This window comes from Ylistrum balloti, unplaced genomic scaffold (assembly GCF_031769215.1).
Source record: "Ylistrum balloti isolate Yb309-2 unplaced genomic scaffold, AGI_CSIRO_Ybal_v1 Utg370450, whole genome shotgun sequence".
Taxonomy (NCBI): Eukaryota; Metazoa; Mollusca; class Bivalvia; order Pectinida; family Pectinidae; genus Ylistrum; species Ylistrum balloti.
In genome coordinates, this window is record NW_026782299.1 from 1,339,973 (window position 1) to 1,363,594 (window position 23,622).

Below are 23,622 nucleotides of genomic sequence, written 5' to 3' on the forward strand. Positions count from 1 at the left end.
TATACATATATAGTTACTATATGATATATGTATTATTTTACATTTCGATAAGAACAACAAGAAAATACCAACACGTCAACATAATCATAATCCAAACCTAACGTCAATAAAACTAGGGCAAAACGTGAACTAAAGAAAGCTTTACACGGAGACTCCTGAAAAAGTACAAGGAGAATGAGACCAGGAGTTCCGGAAGAGTAAGCGTCTTCTGCTTCATCGACGACACCCGCCATGTAAACTTTGGTCTTTCGAAGCTAGTAATGTCAAGTTCAAAATGAAAACAAGGTATACAACAACGGAACCAACAGGCAAACTAACGAGCTTCAAACACGTCCAGTTTCATATCCCTCAAAGAAATAGAATATTTTTTCAAACGGGAACACGCCCTTGAATCCTTAAATATCGAATTGACTGCGACACGTTAACAACATAGGTTGGAGATGCAGGAAGGTTGTTATCTAGAAATGGAAAAGTCACATTGGGAAATTCAGTTATTAAGTTGTAACAAAGTGTTCACGCACTTAGGAAAATAACACAAGTTGATATCCACTTATCATTAAGACATCAGATATCTTTTACAAATGTAAAAACTGATATCTAAAAATAAATCACACAATCATTGCCACTAACGGTAAACATTTACACAGGTCAATCATGTTCTATTGTTATAAGAGATAACATCCGAAACAGTTACAAAAGTCATACTTTTAACTATGAATGCATACATTTTACAAGAGTCATATTCCCTAACTGCATTAATTGGCATTAACTTATAATAAGGTCAAGTTGCTTATTCAACAATTTTGAGAAGGTATGATGTATATGGTACTCGTTTTTGGATGAGAAAAATAACAAATCCAATCATACGATGTTGATGATATAATTCACTATGTAGGTCCGCGAGCTTTGTCATTCATTAATTTAAAAGGTAAGTCCACAAGCTTTGTCATTAACATATATACTAAGTAAGTCCACAATTTTGGTCATTAAGTGATTTACTAAGTAGGTACGCAAGCTTTGTCATTAACTTATTAACGAAGAAGACTCGCAAGCTGTGTCACCAAATTATTTACAAAGTAAGTCAGCATGCTTTGCCATTGACTGTTTTCGAAAGCGTTATCACACTGAACAATGAGAAATTAGTATGGCGTCATCTTGAAAACATTGGTATCAAGCACGTTAGGCAACTGTGTTTGCAGATATAGACGTTATTTGGATAATGTTGTTTTGATATGAGAGCTGGGATAAACAGTCTTTGTTCCCAATTAGGATTTCAAGCTGGTTATTTCTTGAAAATGAAGAAAAATGTTGTTTTTTCAAACCCATCCTGAAGACTAAATAGATGTAAAAGGTTAATTGTATTCCTTCATAAGAACTTTATCGTTTATGGAGAACATTTTAGTTTTTAGTTTTTACTATGCTGCATTTTGATTGAAACTGGAAAGTAAGAAGTTAAATGATAGGATAGAGAATATCTATCCGATGGCCGAATGTAAACGAAGACGATGCAAACGCGATGATGAAATAATAGCAATTTGAATATTTATAACCGAAGCAGGAATCGGGAAAATATTTTAACATGGTGTCTTTTCAATTGGTATCGACAAAATTGAAAGAAATTTTAGATAGTACATTTTATCAAGAAAAACATTAACACAGATTAGTGTTATGGTCGTGAGATCATGTCATTGCGAAACTTCGAAAGCCTAATTTTATGGCAGGGAAGCCTTTACATCTGCTGTACGGTTGTTTGTTACCTTAGACAAACCTGTGGGAAGAATGTTGATGAATTCCAAACCTTACAGTTCAATAGGTCATATAACGGGTATGTTAGTAATGGTAAAATTGGTCACGCGCAATTTTTTTATGTTACAAACCGCGTTATATTCCTATGTGTATGATACTTTGATTAAACGATATGATTTCTAAATATGGTGACATGGTACACTCTGATCCTTTCTTAACTGGTCAAACCTTCGTTCTTAGCGCTTGTCTAATGTTCCTGAATTTTTTTTCAGCGTGTATTTATTCTTTGCTGTTAGCATATCTGAACTTACCGTTAAGATAATCCGTATTTCTGTGACAAATGACTTGTCTAGAAGCAGTTCTGGCTGATTTCGTATGTGATAAATATAAGTCGACGTGATCGATCTTGATTTAAATATTTCCGTCATGGAACCAGCATGTTATACAATTTATCAAGCATTGTTTTTGTAAGTCCAGTTAAGTCTAGTTCATAAGCGATACACCACAAATCTATGATAGTAAGACAAAAAAGAAATAGCTTGAAAAAACAGCATCCTTGTAGCACATTCCCAGATGAAACAAAGAAGAGATAGCGAAGCCTTGACATAATTTTATAAATGGGATGTTCGGCCTTTATCATCAATACACGTCTAATTTAACACACGCTACTGTCGTATTCAGGGCATTGAACTGAAACAGTTCTAAGAGATTTTCAGGATTATATCTATAAAGAAGATATTTGTATTCACATAATTAATTACCCTCAATTACAAGAAATTATATATTTGCAGTTAACTGTTAGCACAACTTTTACACGATGAAAGGAAATCTGCATATTATTTAACCAATGCATATAACACCAACTTAGACCAAAGATCAAATAAACTGAAAGGTAGCATTACTGCTTTAAATCGCACTAAATGTTGTGCTGCAAGAGATCTGCACATAAACGAAAGGTAAAAAGATGTTAATGACATCCATGCTGCAGCTAGGAATCTGATAAATGTTTATTGAGTGAACACATGCAGATTAATGGCCAACATATGTAGACACAAATTAGCGTTATATCGCTTTGATGTCTTGACACATTCTAAATTTAAAGACATTAATGAAACGATACAGGATTGTCGTAAATACCTTTGGAAGAAAAACTGACAAACAAACTGGTGTTTAAATGTCATTTTATTAAGAGCAAACTACACAATCATGAAGATTACTGTTATATTATGTTTAAATTGTGTTTGCATTAAATAAGACATTACCATCGTTGTTATACATTAACTGCCCATGGTTATTTAATCATTTGTTTTCTACATTGATGTTTACTCAATTAGTGTGTTATCATTCAGTAATATCCTGTTAAAGACGTGTCTGAAAAAACATTAAACATGGTAAAACATATCTGTTTACTACAAAACCGATTAGTTTTAGAAGAACGCAATATATTTTGTACATTTTTTTGATATTTACCGACCAAATTCGAAAACGAGAGGGTTCCGGATTAGGTTTATTACAAAACGTTACTCCACATCCTGACACCACTAGCAACTGGAAAATATAAATAAAGTGCTCAGAAGTAAATATAGCGTGTGAAGTTATCAAATTAATATATAAATTAGAGGCACTCATCAACAAAATATGTTTTAATCCTAAACATTCTCTCTGAAATGTTTGGGTTCTTTCATTGGGTATGTCGCTGAGAATCGTTAAATTAAGTTTTGTAGATAATTATCAGTGATCAGTGAAGTTGATAAAACTTTACGGACCACATGTGGAGAAATCGGGTTTTAATTTTCCGGCACTTGACTTTAGCTGGTGTGGATATTCAGGAACACTTGACTATAAAGTGTATGTATTGGTTGAAGATTATTTCGTTGTTTTGTTATTCTGTTTCACACGAAAATAAGACGTTAGTGTAAGTCTGTGGTACAGACTTTGTCTTATAGTATGTGGTTATTTTTTTCATGTTATCGCTTAGTTGATAGCTCATTAGGATCTACTTCCTTTCGGTATGAAAAACTTTTCTGGATCCGGAATATGGACGCAAAACGTGTTCATATAATTTCTGGTATGTTTCAGAGTCACGTTTGTAATACAAAACGACTTATATATGAATTATGAAAATCCATCCACAATTATGAACAATGTTTAGCCAAGCTATGAAAACCACGACGCCCTGTATGTAGTAATCTTGTCAGATCAGTTCCTGCAGATATGCCAAAGTTATGATGTACAAGCTCTCAGCTTCTGGAAATTCCCAATCCTTTACGTGATCAGATATTAACGTATCAGTTTGCATAATCAGCAGTTTGCTTATAATGAAGACATTTTTGGAATTCACGAGAACTTTTTGTTTTGCTATTATCCTATTACAGGCAAATTTTTCAAAAAGATTCAGATATACAGAAGATAGTGTTTTCATTCTTTCTAAGGTTTTAAGTGTTAACTGAATATATACCTTATGTCCTAAATTGCCTTTTGTATCTAACTTCATAGTTGTTGCGTTATAAGTTTTATTTTGAACATTGAATGGCTCTGCTGGTGACATATTGCACAAAAAACCGATAGTGGAAAATCATCGGCACATTAGATGCAATTTTCAGATTTAAAAACATTTAAAGAATTCAGTAGAACATTTCTAAAACAGCCCCTGCAGCTTTAAAACCATGTTTTATATTTTGTATCTTATGCCTTATTTGCGCAGCAAATAAATAGATTTGCTCCATAAAGAATCATCTGGGAAAATGATATACCTCAATCAACATCATCATGTTCTCTTTCACACATTTATGACTGATAGTAGTTAGCCTAATGGTTAAGATGAAGTTCTCATTTCAGAACGTCAGATTACCCACTTTGACTAACATGACTGTATGTCGTCAGTATTCCAGAAGACGCTTACTCCTTTGGAACACAAGAAGTGTCAGTCATACCTAAAATCATATACTGTTACTCTTGAAATACAACTTAGATGGCGTAATGCGATATCTCGCATATGTTTGCACAGTTGAGACTTTCGGAAACGAGTACAGAGTCGATTACATGAAGTATAATGATGGAAAGGGAGAAGGAAAACAAAGAATGATAAAAACAGACGGCACGAGTGGCAGAATTGGAAAACGATGATTATTATGGTAACAAATAGCCTCTTCAAATGTTATAGATGATAAGTCAAAGTGTGTCTGAGCAGACAGATGCACTGGGTTGTAAAAAGTCAAAGTGTTATACACTTACAACACAAGCAACGGGGATTCTTCTTTAGACAGAATATGCTCTGTAGCACATGGTTTAATTAGGAAAATGCACGTACTTAAGATAAAACACGTACGTTGCATGTCTGAAGAGGGAATAAAAGAAGTTTGCTTTGGTCATAATGCTGCATGCTTTATAACCAACGATGCCGTTTTGTAAAATATGAATAAAAAGCGATGGTTTTTTATGTCGGAGAAGGATAATTTATTGCAGTCTGGTTCATACGTCATATGAGAAAAAATATCCATTTTGATAAAGGTTTTGTTTCATTATTTATTGAAAATGATTATATTGATATAAAAAGTTGAATAATCACTATTCATGATTGGTTGGAAATATGCCAAAATGTGTCAAACGTGATACCTGTTCCAACGATTCATGGAACCTGAATGAAATAATGTATAGGCTGAAATGTTAAGTCTGCAAGTCTGTATTCTTTACTAAAAATATCTTTAATCAACATTTATTTTCATTATTTTAAAGTTCGGTCTATTCCTATTAATAGGAATAAGGTACGCTGTATTTGACAACGATACAAGTGACTTTACTAGATTCATATACATCGATCCAAGTGCTATTATCAATTACCTGTTCAACGATAGAATCTAACTTCTACCGTGACATAGATAATGAATAGGCGATAGCACAGTTCTTAACGCTGACAAAACGTTTGATTTTTCTGCAAACTGTATAAACAATATCACGATTAATAGCTTTGTATATCCACAACATTAATGGAACGAGTTCATACCGTACGTATTCCACAGGGGCCCAGAACATGTCATTCATAAACAAATGAGGCACTGTCGTCAGGGCTAATTCCCAACTAATTTAAGCACTCCCTTGACCTAGACCCAATACTCGACAGCCACGTGCACAGATAACGATGACGTAAAGACTTTTTGTGTGACATTCTTGATACATGTTAAGGTCGTAAACATGACTTCCGCCACTTCGTAATCAATACGCTTGAATTCACCCGACATATGTTTGATAAGACTGGAATTTATAACATTAGATTAAAGAATTTCAATGTTTTTATGACGTGAATGGGCCTTAAGTACAATCAAATGCCACTGAGGTAAAGGAAATTAAGTTAATGGTACCATAACGATTTGACCTGGAAATTTTGTCTGGCATAACCAAATATGGAAACTGAAAGAAAACGTTTTGCTGAGTATAACTTCAAACATTTCGATAAATTCTGCTTTATTTCTTAAAACCACGTTATGTAACAGTACAAGGCTCGGAGATGGGTCAGTCCGTGTTTTGAATTTTGTATAGTTAACTAAGGGTAATTTTTATAGCTATTAATTAGCACAAGTCAGTTATACTGAAAATGATAATAGAAACCTGCATATGGTGATATACATTTGTCTTGTTGATAATAGAACCCATATTACCGTCCATTCGTCGAGTCTTGTCACAGAATAGATAACAAAACATTGCTCGTCTCCTCCAAATGAGTGTTCGTTGCAATATATTATTTTCATATCCTACAGATATCTTTATAAATAACATTTCTTTTTTCAATTTCCTCGTACAGAATAGCGAATACCTAAGTATAAATGTGTGAATGAGATTCCTATTTATCCAACGTTTAATTACTTAATAACCAGTTATCAGTAAATATCGCATTACCTCCATTCTAGAAATGAATTTAGGGGTGTTGTAACATATCCCGTTATTACTGACTCAGTATGCCTTGAGACCCCTGGTGATGAACGCACTACTCATTGATTTAGACTACAAATAACGTTCCCAATTATACAATCTCGTGTATTGCTGGTGGACGTGTTGAATGGGTCTGTAACCTTTCGGCAGTTGTATTTTAGCATCACATAGTATTAGGAAAGATGTTACCATACTACGCATCGCCAGGGACATAATTGAAACAGTTTTATCAAGACATGGAAGTAGCACATAAATTGGGTCGATAATGCTTTTTTTGTCAATTTCTGTTTGATGAATTTAAGCAGGCCCCTTCCTGCAAATCTTTTTTTCCTACAAAAGGCAGAGTCAACAGCAATTTAAATTAGAACTATGGTAAATGCTTCGTCAAATGCAAAGGTATGGGTTCTTTTGTCAGTATTATCAATATACAAGTAGGTGAAAAAACAAAATAACTCAAAATTGTCAATGAAAAGAATTTTAGCAATAGAGAATAGACACAAGTATATCCATATCATATAAGTATATCATATCATATAGATATGTAACATATAAATAATGTACCAAATGTTAATCTTTACCGCTTTAAAATAAGAGGCAATTTAAAGTACGAATTTGAATTCGACTGGGTGACATTACTCCTAACGGAAGTTCGCGAAGTATGTAGAGAATGTTTACGTTTTGAAATTTTAAAGTCCGACAACTGTTTTGGTCGAGTCCAGAGCTTTGTATACTGAAACAATTAGTCGTGTTATGTTATCACAACAATGCATAATAACAACAAATTATGATAATAATTACTGATGATAAATGTCAGGGGAAGACATTGCATACAATGATGTTAGCCAAAAAATATCCATCAGTTCTACATTTACATATAAAATCCAGACTTCGTTAGATTGTCCCTTGGGACTTTCTTAAGAAGGATCTATTTAAATATCTCTGCTGATTCGATACTCAAGGATTTGTTTCAAACACTTCTTGATATGGTAATAGTTAACAAAGCTGTGATAAAACTGTTTAATAAGGACTGAAACATTTACGCTTGCATGGCTTATACAAATATAAGCTAATTGAAGTCCTTTGTAATTTCTTCAGTGTGGTTTTACAATTTTCTCGCCATCAGGAACACGACAGAATTTTTTTCTTGATTTTCATCGTGATGCAATTCTTGTCTGTAATGAAATTATTTTTATATTGATATTCTGACCTAGTTTCTTCTACTTCATAGAACACTTTTACATTTGTAATTGTTCCAACTGAATCTCTAAATAAGCACCATTGCCGTCCACATCAAATCTTTCCATCATGTAAACAAAATTAAAACATATATATCAACATCTGTATCTCGTTCAAGTTAACTTAAGTGGTAAAATAACTCGAGACCTAGACTGAGTATCATTATAGAGTCCGAGTCTAGCATTGGCCGACATCACAAACGGCTCCTCTAATGAATAAGATGGTTTGATAGAGATGCCAAGAGCAATAAAACTATATTAATACCCAAAAATACATTGAATGTGAACATACATTCTAAGGAGAGCGCTAGCTCTAATCAAAATCCTTTTAGGATAGACATGGTTTGCATACAATCATTAAACTGACTCTAGTTTTGCACATTTCATCACCGAAATAGTAACACTTAAGACTTAAGGCCTTAAAACAGCTGAATAATCATTTCATTGTCCTGTTCAAATTTTCATCTGGTAATCCAAGGCATTATTGAAACTTATCTTCTTATCATCTTGTATTGCGTTTGGTTATGATGCGTATCTTTAATCATTATACTATTATGTTGAAGATATCCACTGAGTTGATGATAACGGTGTCACAGGGTAAGATGATATGGAAGAGCAAACACTAACGCTGGGAAGGTTAATGTTTTTTTGTTTTTCTTGTTTTTACTTACGCAGAGGTTTTACTGCAGTTTGAACGTTTGCGTGAAATGCAATGGGAACCATTCTTTTCATTGGTAAAATACACATTTTTACACGCAAGGCAGATGACAAATAAAGGAAACCGACATATTTTAGCAGTAACCTTATTTATTGTTTGGCTCTGTTGGGCTTTTTCTTATCTAAATATGTATCAAAGGGTGCTATTCACTTTTGTGATGTGTCTTTTGTACATCTTCCTTGATGGTTATATCCATTATTTACTGTTTTACTGAACTTGTGTACATTCTTGACTGCAGTTGAAATTGCTATCAGACAAATTTCACATGAAAGCCCACCATCGAAAGTAACTTTGAAGCGTATTTCGTAAAATTTACGTCTACATGAAAGAAGAAATATACCGAGGACGAAATCATACGAATAAGATTTTGGTTGATAACATCTTCGTCGAGTACGATCTCCCATAACTATAGGGACCAAACTTTGCCCCTCTGTTGACTGACTTCATTTGTTTTCAATAATAGGCTAAATTAATTTAAGATCTTATCAGAACAGGTAACAAAGACTTTGCAAAGTCGTTTAATTTCACCTTCAGATATATTGATGACGTCTTGTCTTTAAATAAGACATTTATTGACTACATCCATCGTATACATTCACCAGAACTGGAAATCGTAGATACGACAGACTGTTTTACATTAGCTGCTTATCTTGTTTTGTAACGTAACCAACCTTGAGAGCTTTCTATTAGGCTATATGATAAATGTGTTGATTTCCATTTCCCTATTGTGAATTTTCTATTTCGGGAGAGCAATATTCCTTTGGTATGTACATATCAAAATTGATTCGATATGGTACAAAAGATGAAGGTTGATGAAAGTGTTGGGAAGTTTTATGATCGCCATAGTGATCTCATTGAGATCTTTGTGCGAAATGAAGCAGGACGTAATTGATGGTCGTTAGTTTGCCTGTTGGTTTCGTTGTTGTATACCTTTTTCACATTTGAGAACGTGACATTACTAACTTGGATTGACCTAGGTTCATGGTGGGTGTCGTCGATGAAACAGAAGACGCTTACTCCTCCAGTACACCTGGTCTTATTTTTCTTGTACCTAACAGGAATATTTGTGAAACTCTTTGACTTTTGGTTTTTGTTTGCTCTAGTAATATGGAATTTGAGTTCGGATTGTGATTATGCTGCCATGTTTTTTTTTTTTTTTTTTTTTAATTTACGTATAGAGTTTGGAATCTCAACTTCTGATGCCTCAATTTTAACTGGAAGTCTTATCATGTCATAAGTGAAAATATTTCCTGTGCATTTGTCCCTTCATTGATTATACTAGTAAGCATTGAACTTCAGAAAAGGCTCATTTTAAACTTTGATGTAATTCATTGGTTGGCACTGCTGTATTTTACCCATATTTGTATCATCTGATGCTAATTATGTATCTCTAACAACTGATGACTCTTACACTACAGGAAGATAGTGTCGTCAAGATTAACTATTCTAAAGCTCAAATGTCGATGACACATATGTTATTTTATTTTTCTCAAAAAAACATCTACATACTGATCATTCGGTATTAGAGAAGTAAAGCTGTAATTTCCGATTTTACAAACGTACGTGTAATATCTATATATTACTTAGAAGGAAATATCAAGTGTTGCCGCAGAGTATCAAATTGGGTCACTTTATTGTACACTTAGATGAAGACATAAAAGAAAACTCCAAATTCTGCAGGGCGCCCCAAAATTAGTCGCCAAGTACGACGTGAAGTGAGGAAGAGCACATCTGAGCATTACCTAATTTCAGGATTATGATATACTGTTGTTGCGAGAAAAAATCATACGAAAGCTACTTTTGATAATTATATCTATCACATTATTATGTTGTCATCAGTGTGATAACATTATTGCAGGCTGTCTTTCTTATGATTTTTTATAATACACGTGTGATATGGGCTAGCTGATTGGTTAAACACTGTCAATGTCTCCACTGTGACCCTATTTGATGCAATTTTCACGGTCATAAGTAAAAGTTACTTAACAAAGTGAACATTATATTCGTGTCCATTTCATATGAATAATATTCAGCATGGTCGTTTTATTTTGAGAAGAAAAATTATCTTACTTATTTCACCGTTCTCATATGAAAGGAAAGATATGCCCACAACTTAAACTTAGTGAGCATTCGCTGATGATATGGTAGAAAAAGTACTGTCTATGTCGAAATTACTCTATGGTATGCAATTAATACATATATATTAAGCGGTAAGTTTATTTAAATAATATCGTTTTTTAATACTCTTTCCCGTTACTTTCTTTGCATCTTACTTACAGAAAAGATATCAATACAGAATATTCACCAACGTGTTGATAAAACAAGCATCGAAATATTTACACGAACTTTCTAAAACCCTGAATAAAGTTAGGGTGTTCCGGAGTGGCGCGAGTATTCTTCTTCGTCAACGTCATAAGTGGTTCAAATGTAAGTGAAATATAACCAAAGAAAAATAACAAGGGGAAGGGAAGGCAACAAACAAAACCATAGGACATCTGAATGAGGATGTGGCAGTTCTTATCCACTTAGAAATATATACTACACAAAAGTATCAAGACTACTCGTCATAATTTATCTGACAAACCCATAGTTGTTCATGGTATGCGGTTACTATTTTCTTAGTTTCGATCTATTTATAGCCATATTCTATTGTTTTATATCCGCATATTTCTAATTATAACTGTATATAACGAGGGCGTGTGCTTTGTTTGCCTCAAGTGATTATTAAGTAGTGGAACATGAAAAAGGCAAAGTATTCAAGTGAAAAAAATGTTTCTGTTGCATACCATCACGAAATCGTGCAACGTGATTGAGCTATGGCGGACTAGGTAACGGTGCCCCTTTTTCTGATAATTGGCTTCGTCGTTCCGATTTCCAAACAGTAATTTGTTAAACAGAATATCCAGACAAAACAGAGCATAGCTGGCTGCTAGTTCGTGTTGCATCTATTACATAGAGCTTACTTATAATGACACTCTAGTCAAAATGTTTATATTTATAGTCCCCAAGAGAGAAATCTCGACTCCGATACATTTAATATAGCCTAAATTAGCACATTCTTGTGGTGGGTGTTTGGCGCAGACTCATGGTTATATAGTTTTGTAGTTTTACCAGTGCTCCATCCAGTACGTTATTGTATATCATTTGTTGTATTTATTATTTGTATAAATAATACACGCAGGAATACGTCTATATTTAAACATTGGAATGCCTTATCTTGTCGAGAAAAGAATGTTTCAAGGAACGTGCACTTGTGTGCTATTTTTGTGCTATAAAATTGATGGAGTTAAATGAACAGGGCGGATATAGTCAGGCGAGATTTTGAAATGCAATGTAACAATTTAACGATGAACAAATGTTCACTAGAAGTGTCTTTTTTATATACAATATTTTAAATCTTAATTTAAGTATGCAGGTAACGCTATAATGAAAAAGTACAATAAAATATTTCCAAATGTTGACTGTTTTTTCTATAGTCCAGGTTGTTTTACATTTATTACATATATATATACAGTTACAATTTTACAATTTACATGGCTTATTTAGTTGTATTCGTTTTGCGATATCAGAACTTCTGTCATGAAGGCTTTTATATTTTACAACTATACAAATAAGGAGATTGCCCTGGTCGTCTTCAGAATATGATAATAGAACAAAGTTACATAAATAATGATATTTAGCAGATGGTCATTTCTGGTCTATATATTTTTGTATCGTGATATATATAATATCGTCACAACCCTCTGGCGTAACAAATCTCTGAATTGCATGCTGTTTTGACAATACTCTTAGCAGCGTTATGAAATTTATAACCCTAGCTGCCAGCGGTTTCTTTGTTGGGATTCCTCCATGCAATTATGTACAAGAAGTTCCGTATTAAGTGATGGTTTACGCCATTGGAATGAGAAAGGTCAAGAGTACTTTAGCAATTTGAACATAAGCAACCGATATCAAAAGATAAACAATATCATAATAAACAATAAATAAGAGAGGGTTGCATTAAGGAGATTCTTATTTTTGTCTTAGGCCCAGGTGAGCATTGATAGTACGATTTTCACACGGAGTCGAAGATTGAACCATCGAAGCATTTTAGAACCTGGAATTTGACTATGGAGTCTGATGTCTAAAACGTTGTTAATTTTTGAAGTCTATCAAGTTTCTATCAACTGAAGGGTTAAAATTGCATTATATTTACTCCGTCTAATATTCGACGTTAAATATGGACTTACATAGGAAACACACGAGAGTACGTCCAAATAATGCATATTGCCGGAAAAATCACTGTCAATATTTTTTGCATCGTAGACCTAAACCGCATCAATAATACATTGACAAAGCTCTTCTAACGCTAATGCATCTCTGATGTGTAATTTCAGGTGCGTTTGTACAGCTGTTAGCATCTCTATAATACCATTAAGGTAGGATTTTAAAAATCATATCACAAAGATAAAGCATTAAGAACAAACTCAATACCAGAATTGATATCGAATGACATTGACGGATTCTTACATTTCTGCGACAAAGTTTATATTGTGAAGACAACACAGCAGCTTTTACTAACTAATCACCGTTCTCTAAAGTCAAAGTCATCTGCAACAGTGAAGCTTCAAAACATGTTGGTTTTAAAAAGTGGATTATGGCTAATCATTTTCTTTATGCAGATGATAGATGCCACTAAGCAACCAATTGACACCGAACATGACTTGATGAATGTTCTATTTCACAATCACAACAAATATTCACGTCCCGTGAACGACCACCGCAGAAACACAACGGTTTACATATCAACAATACTTAATGCAATATTGGAAGTAGATGAGCGAGGTCAGACATTTAAGTTCCGTGCTTGGTTTAATATTTCGTGGCATAATGAACTTCTTGTATGGAACTCTTCGAGGTTCTCAAATATTCCTACGGTGATGGTTGAACCGAGTATGATATGGCTTCCTGACCTTGTTATTTATAATTCAAATGCGCAAAACAATGAAATAATGACAGACAAGACACGCGTTATTCTGCATAGTGACGGGCAGGTAACGTGGGCACCAGGTGGTATTTACACTGTTTCTTGTGCCATCCGGGTACATCGTTTTCCGTTTGACCATCAGCATTGCAGTATTCATGTTTCAAAGTGGTATTCAAGCTCCACAAAACAAATTGGCAAGACGAAACAAAATGAAGTGGAGATACATCCGATGAACTATCAAGAGAATACCGAATGGAAGATACGGAACACAAAAGCGGTTTGTCGCAAAGGGTTGTATAACAAGAACAATGCGGCTGATTGTAGCTTCACAATTACCATCGAACGTCGCTCGCAGTATTACGTCATACACCTGATCATTCCTGCATTTGTTTTATCCTACCTAATTGGTTTCTCATTCCTAATTCCAAATACCTCTGGAGAAAAGTTATCTTTCATTGTGACACTGTTCCTGGCATTTTCACTGGTCATAGATCAATTTGATCGCCAGCTGCCTGTGACATCACTTGAACTTTGCTACTTTTCTATGTTAACCAAGTACCAATATTTTACAGGCGCCTTTCAGACTTGTATCACCGTTTTGATTGTTCATCTGAGTGGAAAGAATAAGGATGCATGTAACGGAATCATGTACCGTATATTGACATTTGTGGTTCCTCGTAAAAGTCTTCAACAGGATTCCGACCTTTCTGATAAATCTTACCCTGAGATGTCGAAGACTAACTTATCTGAAAAAGGCAATGCCTATAAAATAACGGAATTCACGAAACCCATACAGACAGACGAAATTAATGGTAAGGAAAAGAACGATGATCACCCTCCAACCCTACATGTCACATGGGGACATACAGCACGGGCTATAAACCTGTATTGCTTTTATGTATCTTTGCTTTCTAATACCATCGCCTTTCTGGTAATTTTTCTTTTATATATTTCTTAAATATTATCGTTAGGTGATATAGATGTTCTCGTTAAACATGGACATAAGTATGAAGCTATAAATCGACGCTGAAGCCAGAAAGGCCCATTCGAGACACGAAAACGCCATAAGCACAGGAGCCCATTTGTTGGGCCTAGGTTTGTTGATTAAAGGCATAAATTATGTCCAATTGCAAACGACATACTACATTTGTCACATAATTATCAGATTTTATGTCTATGAAATAAATGTACTAATAAAGGTTTATGATATATATAACGCAAAGCACAGAGGGATACAAGTATATATCAATATCCTGCTTCCAGTGATGATGTGTTCAACTTGTTAACCACACAAGTCATCGATATTTATTGTATATATTGCCTTTCGGTATCATATTGTTTGCGTTACTACTATGGCTGTATCCCGATTTGCCCACTATTTAAAATAACATGGGCAAAAGAATGTTGTGATAAGTCTATTTCATATTAATTTACCTGTGTTTACCTGTGTTTTTACCTGTATTTTACCTATGGTCTCCAGTGCCATCTAGCCTATTAAATAATAACTATTTTATTGAGTTTTTAAAAATATATAAAATAAAAAAGCATTGCATTATATTTCTTTATGTTGATGTATATGTCACTGAAAATTTTAATTCATTATCATTTACTAGAGGAGGTTAAAATTCACTAAAATATTACATTATATCAGAATCAAAGTTTTACATTTTTGAAAAATTTGTCTGACTTGAATATATATTAAGTATATATTAAGGTCCCTATATTAAGTAAATTGATAATGATGATAAAATATTCTAGGATATTAATCATTAGGTATAATTAAACAAAATATCCATTGGTATTAATAGTATTCATTTTTTTATTATACTTATAGAAATTATTTTATGTTTTCTAAATGTAAGTATACTTATATTATTTAATTGCCCAAGCCATCGACCTCAAATACAAACAATTTTAAGATGATCTCAGAAGTGGTGATGATAGTGCTGATACCGGATAGTGGACACCTTTCCATGTACCCACATAGTTATTATGATAATGTAAGCTGATGATGAGCAGGTATCCTAAGCCACAATGATTATTTATATATGGGGAAAATCAGACTTCATCATTATACACAGTTGATACATTCACCGGAATTTTCTCTGAGATTGTTTTCCCTACAACTTCGAGACATCTACCCACAACTACCACTTCAAGACAACTACTCACAACTACTCACTTCGAGACATGGTCAATGCACAGATACAAGTAAAGTTTCTTAGAAACAAGCATGGTGGACGTACGAAGAGATATCGAAGCATCGACAACAGACTGGCCGAACTTAGGAAGCGATTCCAGACTCAGAGGATCAACATCTTGGAGTACGCCGATGCAGCATCACATCTTCTACACCTGGGATAAATTCCTCACTTTTATAATGTGCAATGTACTGGACTGATAATAATGTGCAATGTGCTGGACTGTCAAACGTCCTTTAGAATACTATGTTTCATCTGATTTATATGTATGTAATGTGTAATGGTAATCTTTCAACTTTTTTCAACTATGTTTAATTGTGTTAATATGTATAAGAAATGATTAACTTTCTGCTTTGGTATGTTTAATTGTATGTATAAGAAATGATAAACTTTCTGCTTTGCTATTATAATAAAATAAATGAAACAAAATAAAATAAAATGTAATAAAAAGTACTTAGTGTAGACTTCAGGTAGAATCTCAGGTAATAGCTCACACAGGTAAAAACACAGGTAAATGAACTCAGGTGAAATCTATAGTTAATCTGAAACTGACTATAATTGGTTTTCTATTGTCTTCCTAAAACAACACCTTTCTTTGTTTAAAAAAAAGTGGGCAAATCGGGAACACCCCACTACTATATTTCCACTGTTTCTAATTTTGAGAACGTGGATTAATATAGACGGGAAATGGAAGAAATTTGTTGCAGAACAACATCCTATATTATTGCCCTTGATGTTACGATGAACATTTGCGCCCAGACATCAAAGGAAATCCGTCAAACACAGGAAAAAATTAATGATAAAATACGAAAATGCTCTAATGCAAAACAGCAGATTTAAAATATCCGATTTTCATGTTTTTGAGCAATGCAATCTTAACGAAACATGATCGCGGCTGATAGTGCATCTCGTGATTATTATCCAGAATATTAAAGTAGGATTATTTCTAAGTGAATTAATGTACGCTACAATTTGTTTAAAAATGCTTACAAGAAAGTAAGCATGGAGTGGTTAGAGGATATATATCTTAGAAAGATCCCTCACAATTTGAGCTTAAATAAATTCTAATAATGAATTTAAATGAATATTAAATAAATGAAGAATAATTCATTAAATACACTGATATGTATCATGGATTATAAACACAAGTTATCGTTCATCTACAAAATTTATAAAAAAAAATAAATCTCAATAAGTTCCTGAACGATAAATATAAACTACATTTTCTTCCTTGTCGCTTTCGTGTGACGCTGAGACACATTCCTATCATTCCATATATATCTGAATTAACACGGGTACTCTATTGTATTATCAACAAGCGTTTATTTCCGGTGTTGAGTGTTCTGTTAAATGTATAGCAGAACAATCTTTTTTTATTGTACACGACAAAGTTTCTCCTTATCTGCAAGTTATTTACAAATTTACACCAAAGATTAAATGTTAGCTGGAGTAAACCGTGCATTCGAAAACCTTGACAATTATCCAGATCGAAAGCGTGGCATCAACCCGAGCGAATCACTGCCAAAATCATCAGAAATTATCTTCAGATTCTAATTCTAGTTCACTTTTAAAAGCGAGTCAGGAATTCCAATACCTCTTCCGGTGCAGATATATTATACCTTACTTCCGGTTTGGCAACTATTGCAGTATTTGGCTGTTTTAAATCTGTTAGAAACGAGCCGTGTAATTGCGAACGACCTATGTTGTAACTTCAGACGAATGGGAAAATAATTAATAATCAATGTTTATGTTTTTGTCACGGAAAGGAAGCCGGACTAAAACGAAGCACATGAGAGTCAAAAACCTGAATGTGGGGTTTGGTTTATTTTTTAAAAAAAAGAATACAGAACGTGCATGGATTTACGTCGTGCATTTTGAAAGGAGTATCCCTAAATGTAATGTTGTCACAGCTGGTTATTGTGTAGTGGTTATGGCAAGCTACACCTTTCCCATGAATTCTCTTGTACATAATCATGCATATTCTTCCTTTGCATTGATATACCATTTACTAATCATATAACAATGGGTTTAATGTCTTTATCACTAACAAATATGAACACAGCATGGGTTTCTAAATTATCCGTTCTGGTGTATAAATAAGTGATGGGTGTTTACTTTGTGAAAGCAATTGTTACTGTTTTTACATTGAATGATTACATTAAATCAATCATTTCATAGTTATGCATGTTGATGAAAATTAAGGAAAAGTTTTCTGGGCGTCATAATTATCTCACTGAGAAATATTTCTTTGTGTAATATGAAGTTAGACGTGTTTGATGATCGTTAGTTTGTCTATTGGTCTCGTTCAGAACACCTGGTCTGATTCTCCTTGCACTTTTTAAATATGTCTCCATGTTAATCTTTCCTGTTTTCATTTTTTGCCCTTTTTATGGAATATGTGTTCGGATTATGATTATGCTGCCAAGATGGAATTTTCTCAGTTTTTTAAGCTTTTTATGTTTGTTCGTGTTTTGTCCTAGTTTCTATTGAATTTAAGTTTGTATGTTGAATGTATCCCGATATAGTTTAGCAATATTCGCCTTCAAAACACATTTATGAAATGTACTTGAAATGCGTGATATACCCCTCCTGAGAGAAAACCATCCCAAATGCCACGCACAGGCGATGGAAACCAGAGAATGAAGATCTTAAAATAGAACAAAATATAAAATAGACGACATCAAAACACTAAACCCAGGAGTTACGATTAAAACCGAGGGAGCCATGTTTTATTTGGACGTAATCCAGTCGTATGTAGCTGATATCGTTCACCGGAACTAAACACCGAGACAGGGGATACAGTAGCATGGTACCATAGACTGGTCCGATAAAAAGAATTCTGCACCAGAAAACTTTAAGCATCACTAGATTTATGTAATACTTTTGGGTACACATCGAACTTAATGTCCGAGAACTATGCTGGCAGAGGTATAATCTGTTTACTTAACAAGTCTGTGTTTTCGTGTAAATTCCTTTACTGATCACTAAGTTCCGTTCTCGTCATTTCCTCTTTGATAATTTCAGTAAATATCGCACATATTTGAACAAGTTCTGTGATCTTAGCGATGATTGTAACAACAAGTAGTGTAGATTCTTAAATGTTACTAATACATGTTGTATTACAATTTATGTCATCGTAGTTTTAAATAGGTCACAGCGATCAATAGAACATCATGTTCCGTGAATTAAATTTTGGTTATAAGAATTAAACAAAAGAATAAAAGCAAAAGCCAAAATTGTGCTTAGTCTATTTACGTAATCGCCAGGTCAAAGGTCTTTACTCGCTGGTTTTGTTGTGTCTGTCAGGTCTGAGGTCTTGTTTGCTGGTTTTGTTGTGTCTGCCAAGTTTGAGGTCTTGTTTGCTGGTTTTGTTGTGTCTGCCTGGTCGGAGGTCTTTGCTTGTTGGTTTTGTTGTGTCTGCCGGGTCTGGGGTTTTTATTTGCTGGTTTTGTTGTGTCTGCCGGGTCTGATGTTTTTATTTGCTGGTTTTGTTGTGTCTGCCTGGTCGGAGGTCTTGTTTGCTGGTTTCGTTGTGTCTGCCGGGTCTGAGGTTTTTATTTGCTGGTTTTGTTGTGTCTGCCGGGTTGGAGGTCTTGTTTGCTGGTTTTGTTATGTCTGTCAGGTAAGAAGTCTTGTTTGCTTGTTTTGTTGTGTCTGCCGGGTCTGAGGTTTTTATTTGCTGGTTTTGTTGTGTCTACCGGGTCGGAGGTCTTGTTTGCTGGTTTTGTTGTGTCTGCCTGGTCGGAGGTCTTTGCTTGTTGGTTTTGTTGTGTCTGCCGGGTCTGGGGTTTTAATTGCTGGTTTTGTTATGTCTGCCGGGTCGGAGGCCTTGTTTGCTGGTTTTGTTGTGTCTGCCGGGTCTGAGGTCTTGTTTGCTGGTTTTGTTGTGTCTGCCGGGTCGGAGGTCTTGTTTGCTGGTTTTGTTGTGTCTGCCAGGTCGGAGGTCTTGTTTGCTGGTTTTGTTGTGTCTGCCTGGTCGGAGGTCTTGTTTGCTGGTTTTGTTGTGTCTGCCGGGTCTGAGGTCTTGTTTGCTGGTTTTGGTCTGGGGTTTTAAGTTGCTGGTTTTGTTTTGTCTGCCGGGTCGGAGGCCTTGTTTGCTGGTTTTGTTGTGTCTGCCGGGTCTGAAGTCTTGTTTGCTTGTTTTGTTGTGTCTGCCGGGTCTGAGGTTTTTATTTGCTGGTTTTGTTGTGTCTACAGGGTCGGAGGTCTTGTTTGCTGGTTTTGTTGTGTCTGCCGGGTCTGAGGTCTTGTTTGCTGGTTTTGTTGTGTCTGCCTGGTCGGAGGTCTTTGCTTGTTGGTTTTGTTGTGTCTGCCGGGTCTGGGGTTTTTATTTGCTGGTTTTGTTGTGTCTGTCGGGTCGGAGGTCTTGTTTGCTGGTTTGGTGTGTCTATCAGGTATGAAGTCTTGTTTGCTTGTTTTGTTGTGTCTGCCGGGTCTGAGGTTTTTATTTGCTGGTTTTGTTGTGTGTGCCGGGTCGGAGGTCTTTGCTTGCTTGTTTTGTTGTGTCTGCCGGTTCTGAGGTTTTTATTTGCTGGTTTGGATATGTCTGCCGGGTCTGAGGTCTTAATTGCTGGTTTTGTGTGTCTGTCTGTCTTGTTTGCTGGTTTGGTGTGTCTATCAGGGAAGTCTTGTTTGGTTTTGTTGTTGTTTTTATTTGCTGGTTTTGTTGTGTGTGCCGGGTCGGAGGTCTTTGCTTGCTTGTTTTGTTGTGTCTGCCGGTTCTGAGGTTTTTATTTGCTGGTTTGGATATGTCTGCCGGGTCTGAGGTCTTAATTGCTGGTTTTGTTGTGTCTACCGGGTCGGAGGTCTTGTTTGGTGGTTTTGTTGTGTCTACCGGGTCGGAGGTCTTGTTTGCTGGTTTTGTTGTGTCTGCCTGGTCGGAGGTCTTTGCTTGTTGGTTTTGTTGTGTCTGCCGGGTCTGGGGTTTTTATTTGCTGGTTTTGTTGTGTCTGTCGGGTCGGAGGTCTTGTTTGCTGGTTTTGTTGTGTCTGTCGGGTCGGAGGTCTTGTTTGCTGGTTTGGTGTGTCTGTCGGGTATGAAGTCTTGTTTGCTTGTTTTGTTGTGTCTGCCGGGTCTGAGGTCTTGTTTGCTGGTTTTGTAGTGTGTGCCGGGTCTGAGGTTTTAATTGCTGGTTTTGTTATGTCTGCCGGGTCGGAGGCCTTGTTTGCTGGTTTTGTTGTGTCTGCCGGGTCTGAGGTCTTGTTTGCTGGTTTTGTTGTGTCTGCCGGGTCGGAGGTCTTGTTTGCTGGTTTTGCTGCGTCGGCCAGGTTTGAGGTCTTTTTTCGCTGGTTTTGTTGTGTCTGCCGGTTCGGAGGTCTTGTTTGCTGGTTTTGCTGCCTCGGCCAGGTTTGAGGTCTTTGTTTTCATTTTTCGTGGTGATCGATAGAAAAAAGGACAATATGTTAACAACGCACAGGAGTCGATTAGGCTATGCTTTCTTTAATACTTTTGCATAGATGTGACTATGCTCGAAGATAGCAGAAGATGTAAAAACCCCGAGAACAACCTTACCCAAAAGTTCAATAGACGGCTGGGTTTGACTGTAAGTACTATAAACTATCAGTCATGAAGACTGGAACGATTTAAGGAAATTGTTTTGAACCCTTTAACTCAAAATGTTGGATTAAATTAATCTGTAGAGTCTGTTCCGTCTTTCACCGAACGCAAAGTATAATACCATGTGCCCATTTCCATATTTTACGTAACAATTTAATGTTTAGTGATTTTTCAAATGTTAAAGACTACAGGGATATTCTCACATCCTTCATTCGCGGAATGTTTTGGTGCTGGCTATGAAACATTTGGACGACGTTGTGATGAAATCAGCCAGCTGATATTTGGCTGGAAGAGATAATTACCTAACTTTTCTACATTTATAGCATTTTCGTTTTTTTATATCGTAAAAACCTTCTGACACATTTAGTTCTGGATATTTATCCTAGCCCTTATCTGATGAGAAATCCTCCTGGAATCAATTATGCTACTTATAAACAGTTTCACAGTGTGCATCGAGTGAAAAATTTATATTTATTTGTTTGGAACTGCAATGGTTTCACAGATAAGACAACACGTACAGGATTAGCCTGCTGTATTCTGCTCCCTAAAGGAGTTATCTATATGTTTCCGCTACAAACCATAGCTTACACACTTATCATTTGAAACTTTTACGATAATCCTACAGCACCAGAAGACTTGTGGCCTGAGATCCGCAAATTAACTTCTTCAGATAACGAAATTTGACTGCGTTATCTGCAGTAACTGTCTAAAGACGATGTAGCATTTTATCTTGTAAATTGTATTTTGTTTTTCTGACACCATTCACCTCAAGGTTTGACAGGATGCATTTTAGATTGGATTTCAAAACAAATAATGGCGATTTATAAAATGCCTGTACGCGTATAAACATTCAGTTTCTTTCTTTTTTAGTTTTATTGTCAAGATATTGATGATCAAAGGAATTTGGCAACATGAATAGCCTATGTAAGCCCTCTCAATACATTGACATGAAGAGGTACACAGTTACATCAATCAAGTGATCAGTATATCGTATAATGTTGTCAATCAGCACTAAGACATTAACATGTAGCATTAGAATCTAGAATATCTTTAAAATAAACAAATGATTAGATGAATATTACATAAGAAACACCACTATCATATATGAGTGAAAATTTCATTTATGTTTGTGGCAAAATTTCTTACTTATTCTGCACTCGAAATTCTAGTTGGAGACTCATTTATTCGTTTATAGACAGTTTCACGGAAGACATTGTTTAACAATAGGAGATAATCATTGGTACAAATGTGAGCTAGACAAATTTATTCATTTTTGTATCATTTTTGTCAGCAAACACAACTACCATTATTGAATTCTTTCTCTTCTTAAGGTGCTCGTGTGTCAGATGTTTTGATGCATAAACTGAAGTTTTAACCTATCTAGAAAACAAGTTCTTTCAACTCATAGCATTTTCCCAGTTCGGATGGAAGTTTGTGAGGGATCTTACTGGTGGAGGAAACCGGAATACCCAGGGAAACCCAAAATGGTCGGGAAGATGACCCTATATATTTACAAGTCCGTTCGGGGATTCGAACCCCAGATTTCTATGAGAAAGGCGAGTGATCTACTACTGTGTCAGATGTTTGAGTATACATTTAATCAACAATAAGAACGCGCAAATATCTCTAAAGAACATGCATATATAAGAGCACGCCGCAAATTTCGAAGGATCCACTGATGACTAATACTGATTTCATTGACACTGTTTAAAAATAACTTACCTTTTAAAAGATTTTTTTAGGAATATAGCCATGTCAAATTATATCGTTACTTTTTATCGTAGACATGTAAACAGCCATGTCGTTCTACTTGTAAATATTAGTCATAGTCATAAGTCATCTCACCGCATAGTTCAGTGGTGAGTGATTTGTTACATACATTCCTCAAGTAAACATGTTTATCGAGAATATCCTCGTGAAAATTAGATAAGCGAACGAATTAAAAACTATATATTTCGGAATAGTAACGGTATCATTTTTTGTTTTCATGAAATAACAATATCTACATTAACTCGCATATTGACTTGCTGACAGAGAAATAAAAGTCATCCAAATAATGGCAAAGTTATCCAAGCATGGTGAATGCTAATTGGCTAGCACATTACCTTGAGTACCAACACTTAACATCACTAACAAGCACTGTACAGCCAACATTAGTGGGCAATGATGACGTTTGGCGTTTTAAAAAGCCATTCGTTTGACAAATGGAATTTACAAAATCAAATAAACAGCCTTGTTATCTGCTTACTCGCCTCAACACCCTACTGAAGTACA

The 23,622-nt window shown here is 35.2% G+C and overlaps 1 protein-coding gene across 1 annotated transcript; it reads right to left on the minus strand.

The window, feature by feature from the left end:
• Positions 1-19,464: 19,464 nt before the first annotated feature.
• Positions 19,465-23,102, minus strand: LOC132554941 (polycystin-1-like protein 3). Its single transcript, XM_060219270.1, has 3 exons — positions 23,071-23,102; positions 20,588-21,147; positions 19,465-19,823 (listed from the first exon to the last, which is right to left on the minus strand). The coding sequence occupies exons 1-3, from the start codon at positions 23,100-23,102 to the stop codon at positions 19,465-19,467; spliced, it is 951 nt and encodes a 316-aa protein (XP_060075253.1).
• Positions 23,103-23,622: the final 520 nt, after the last annotated feature.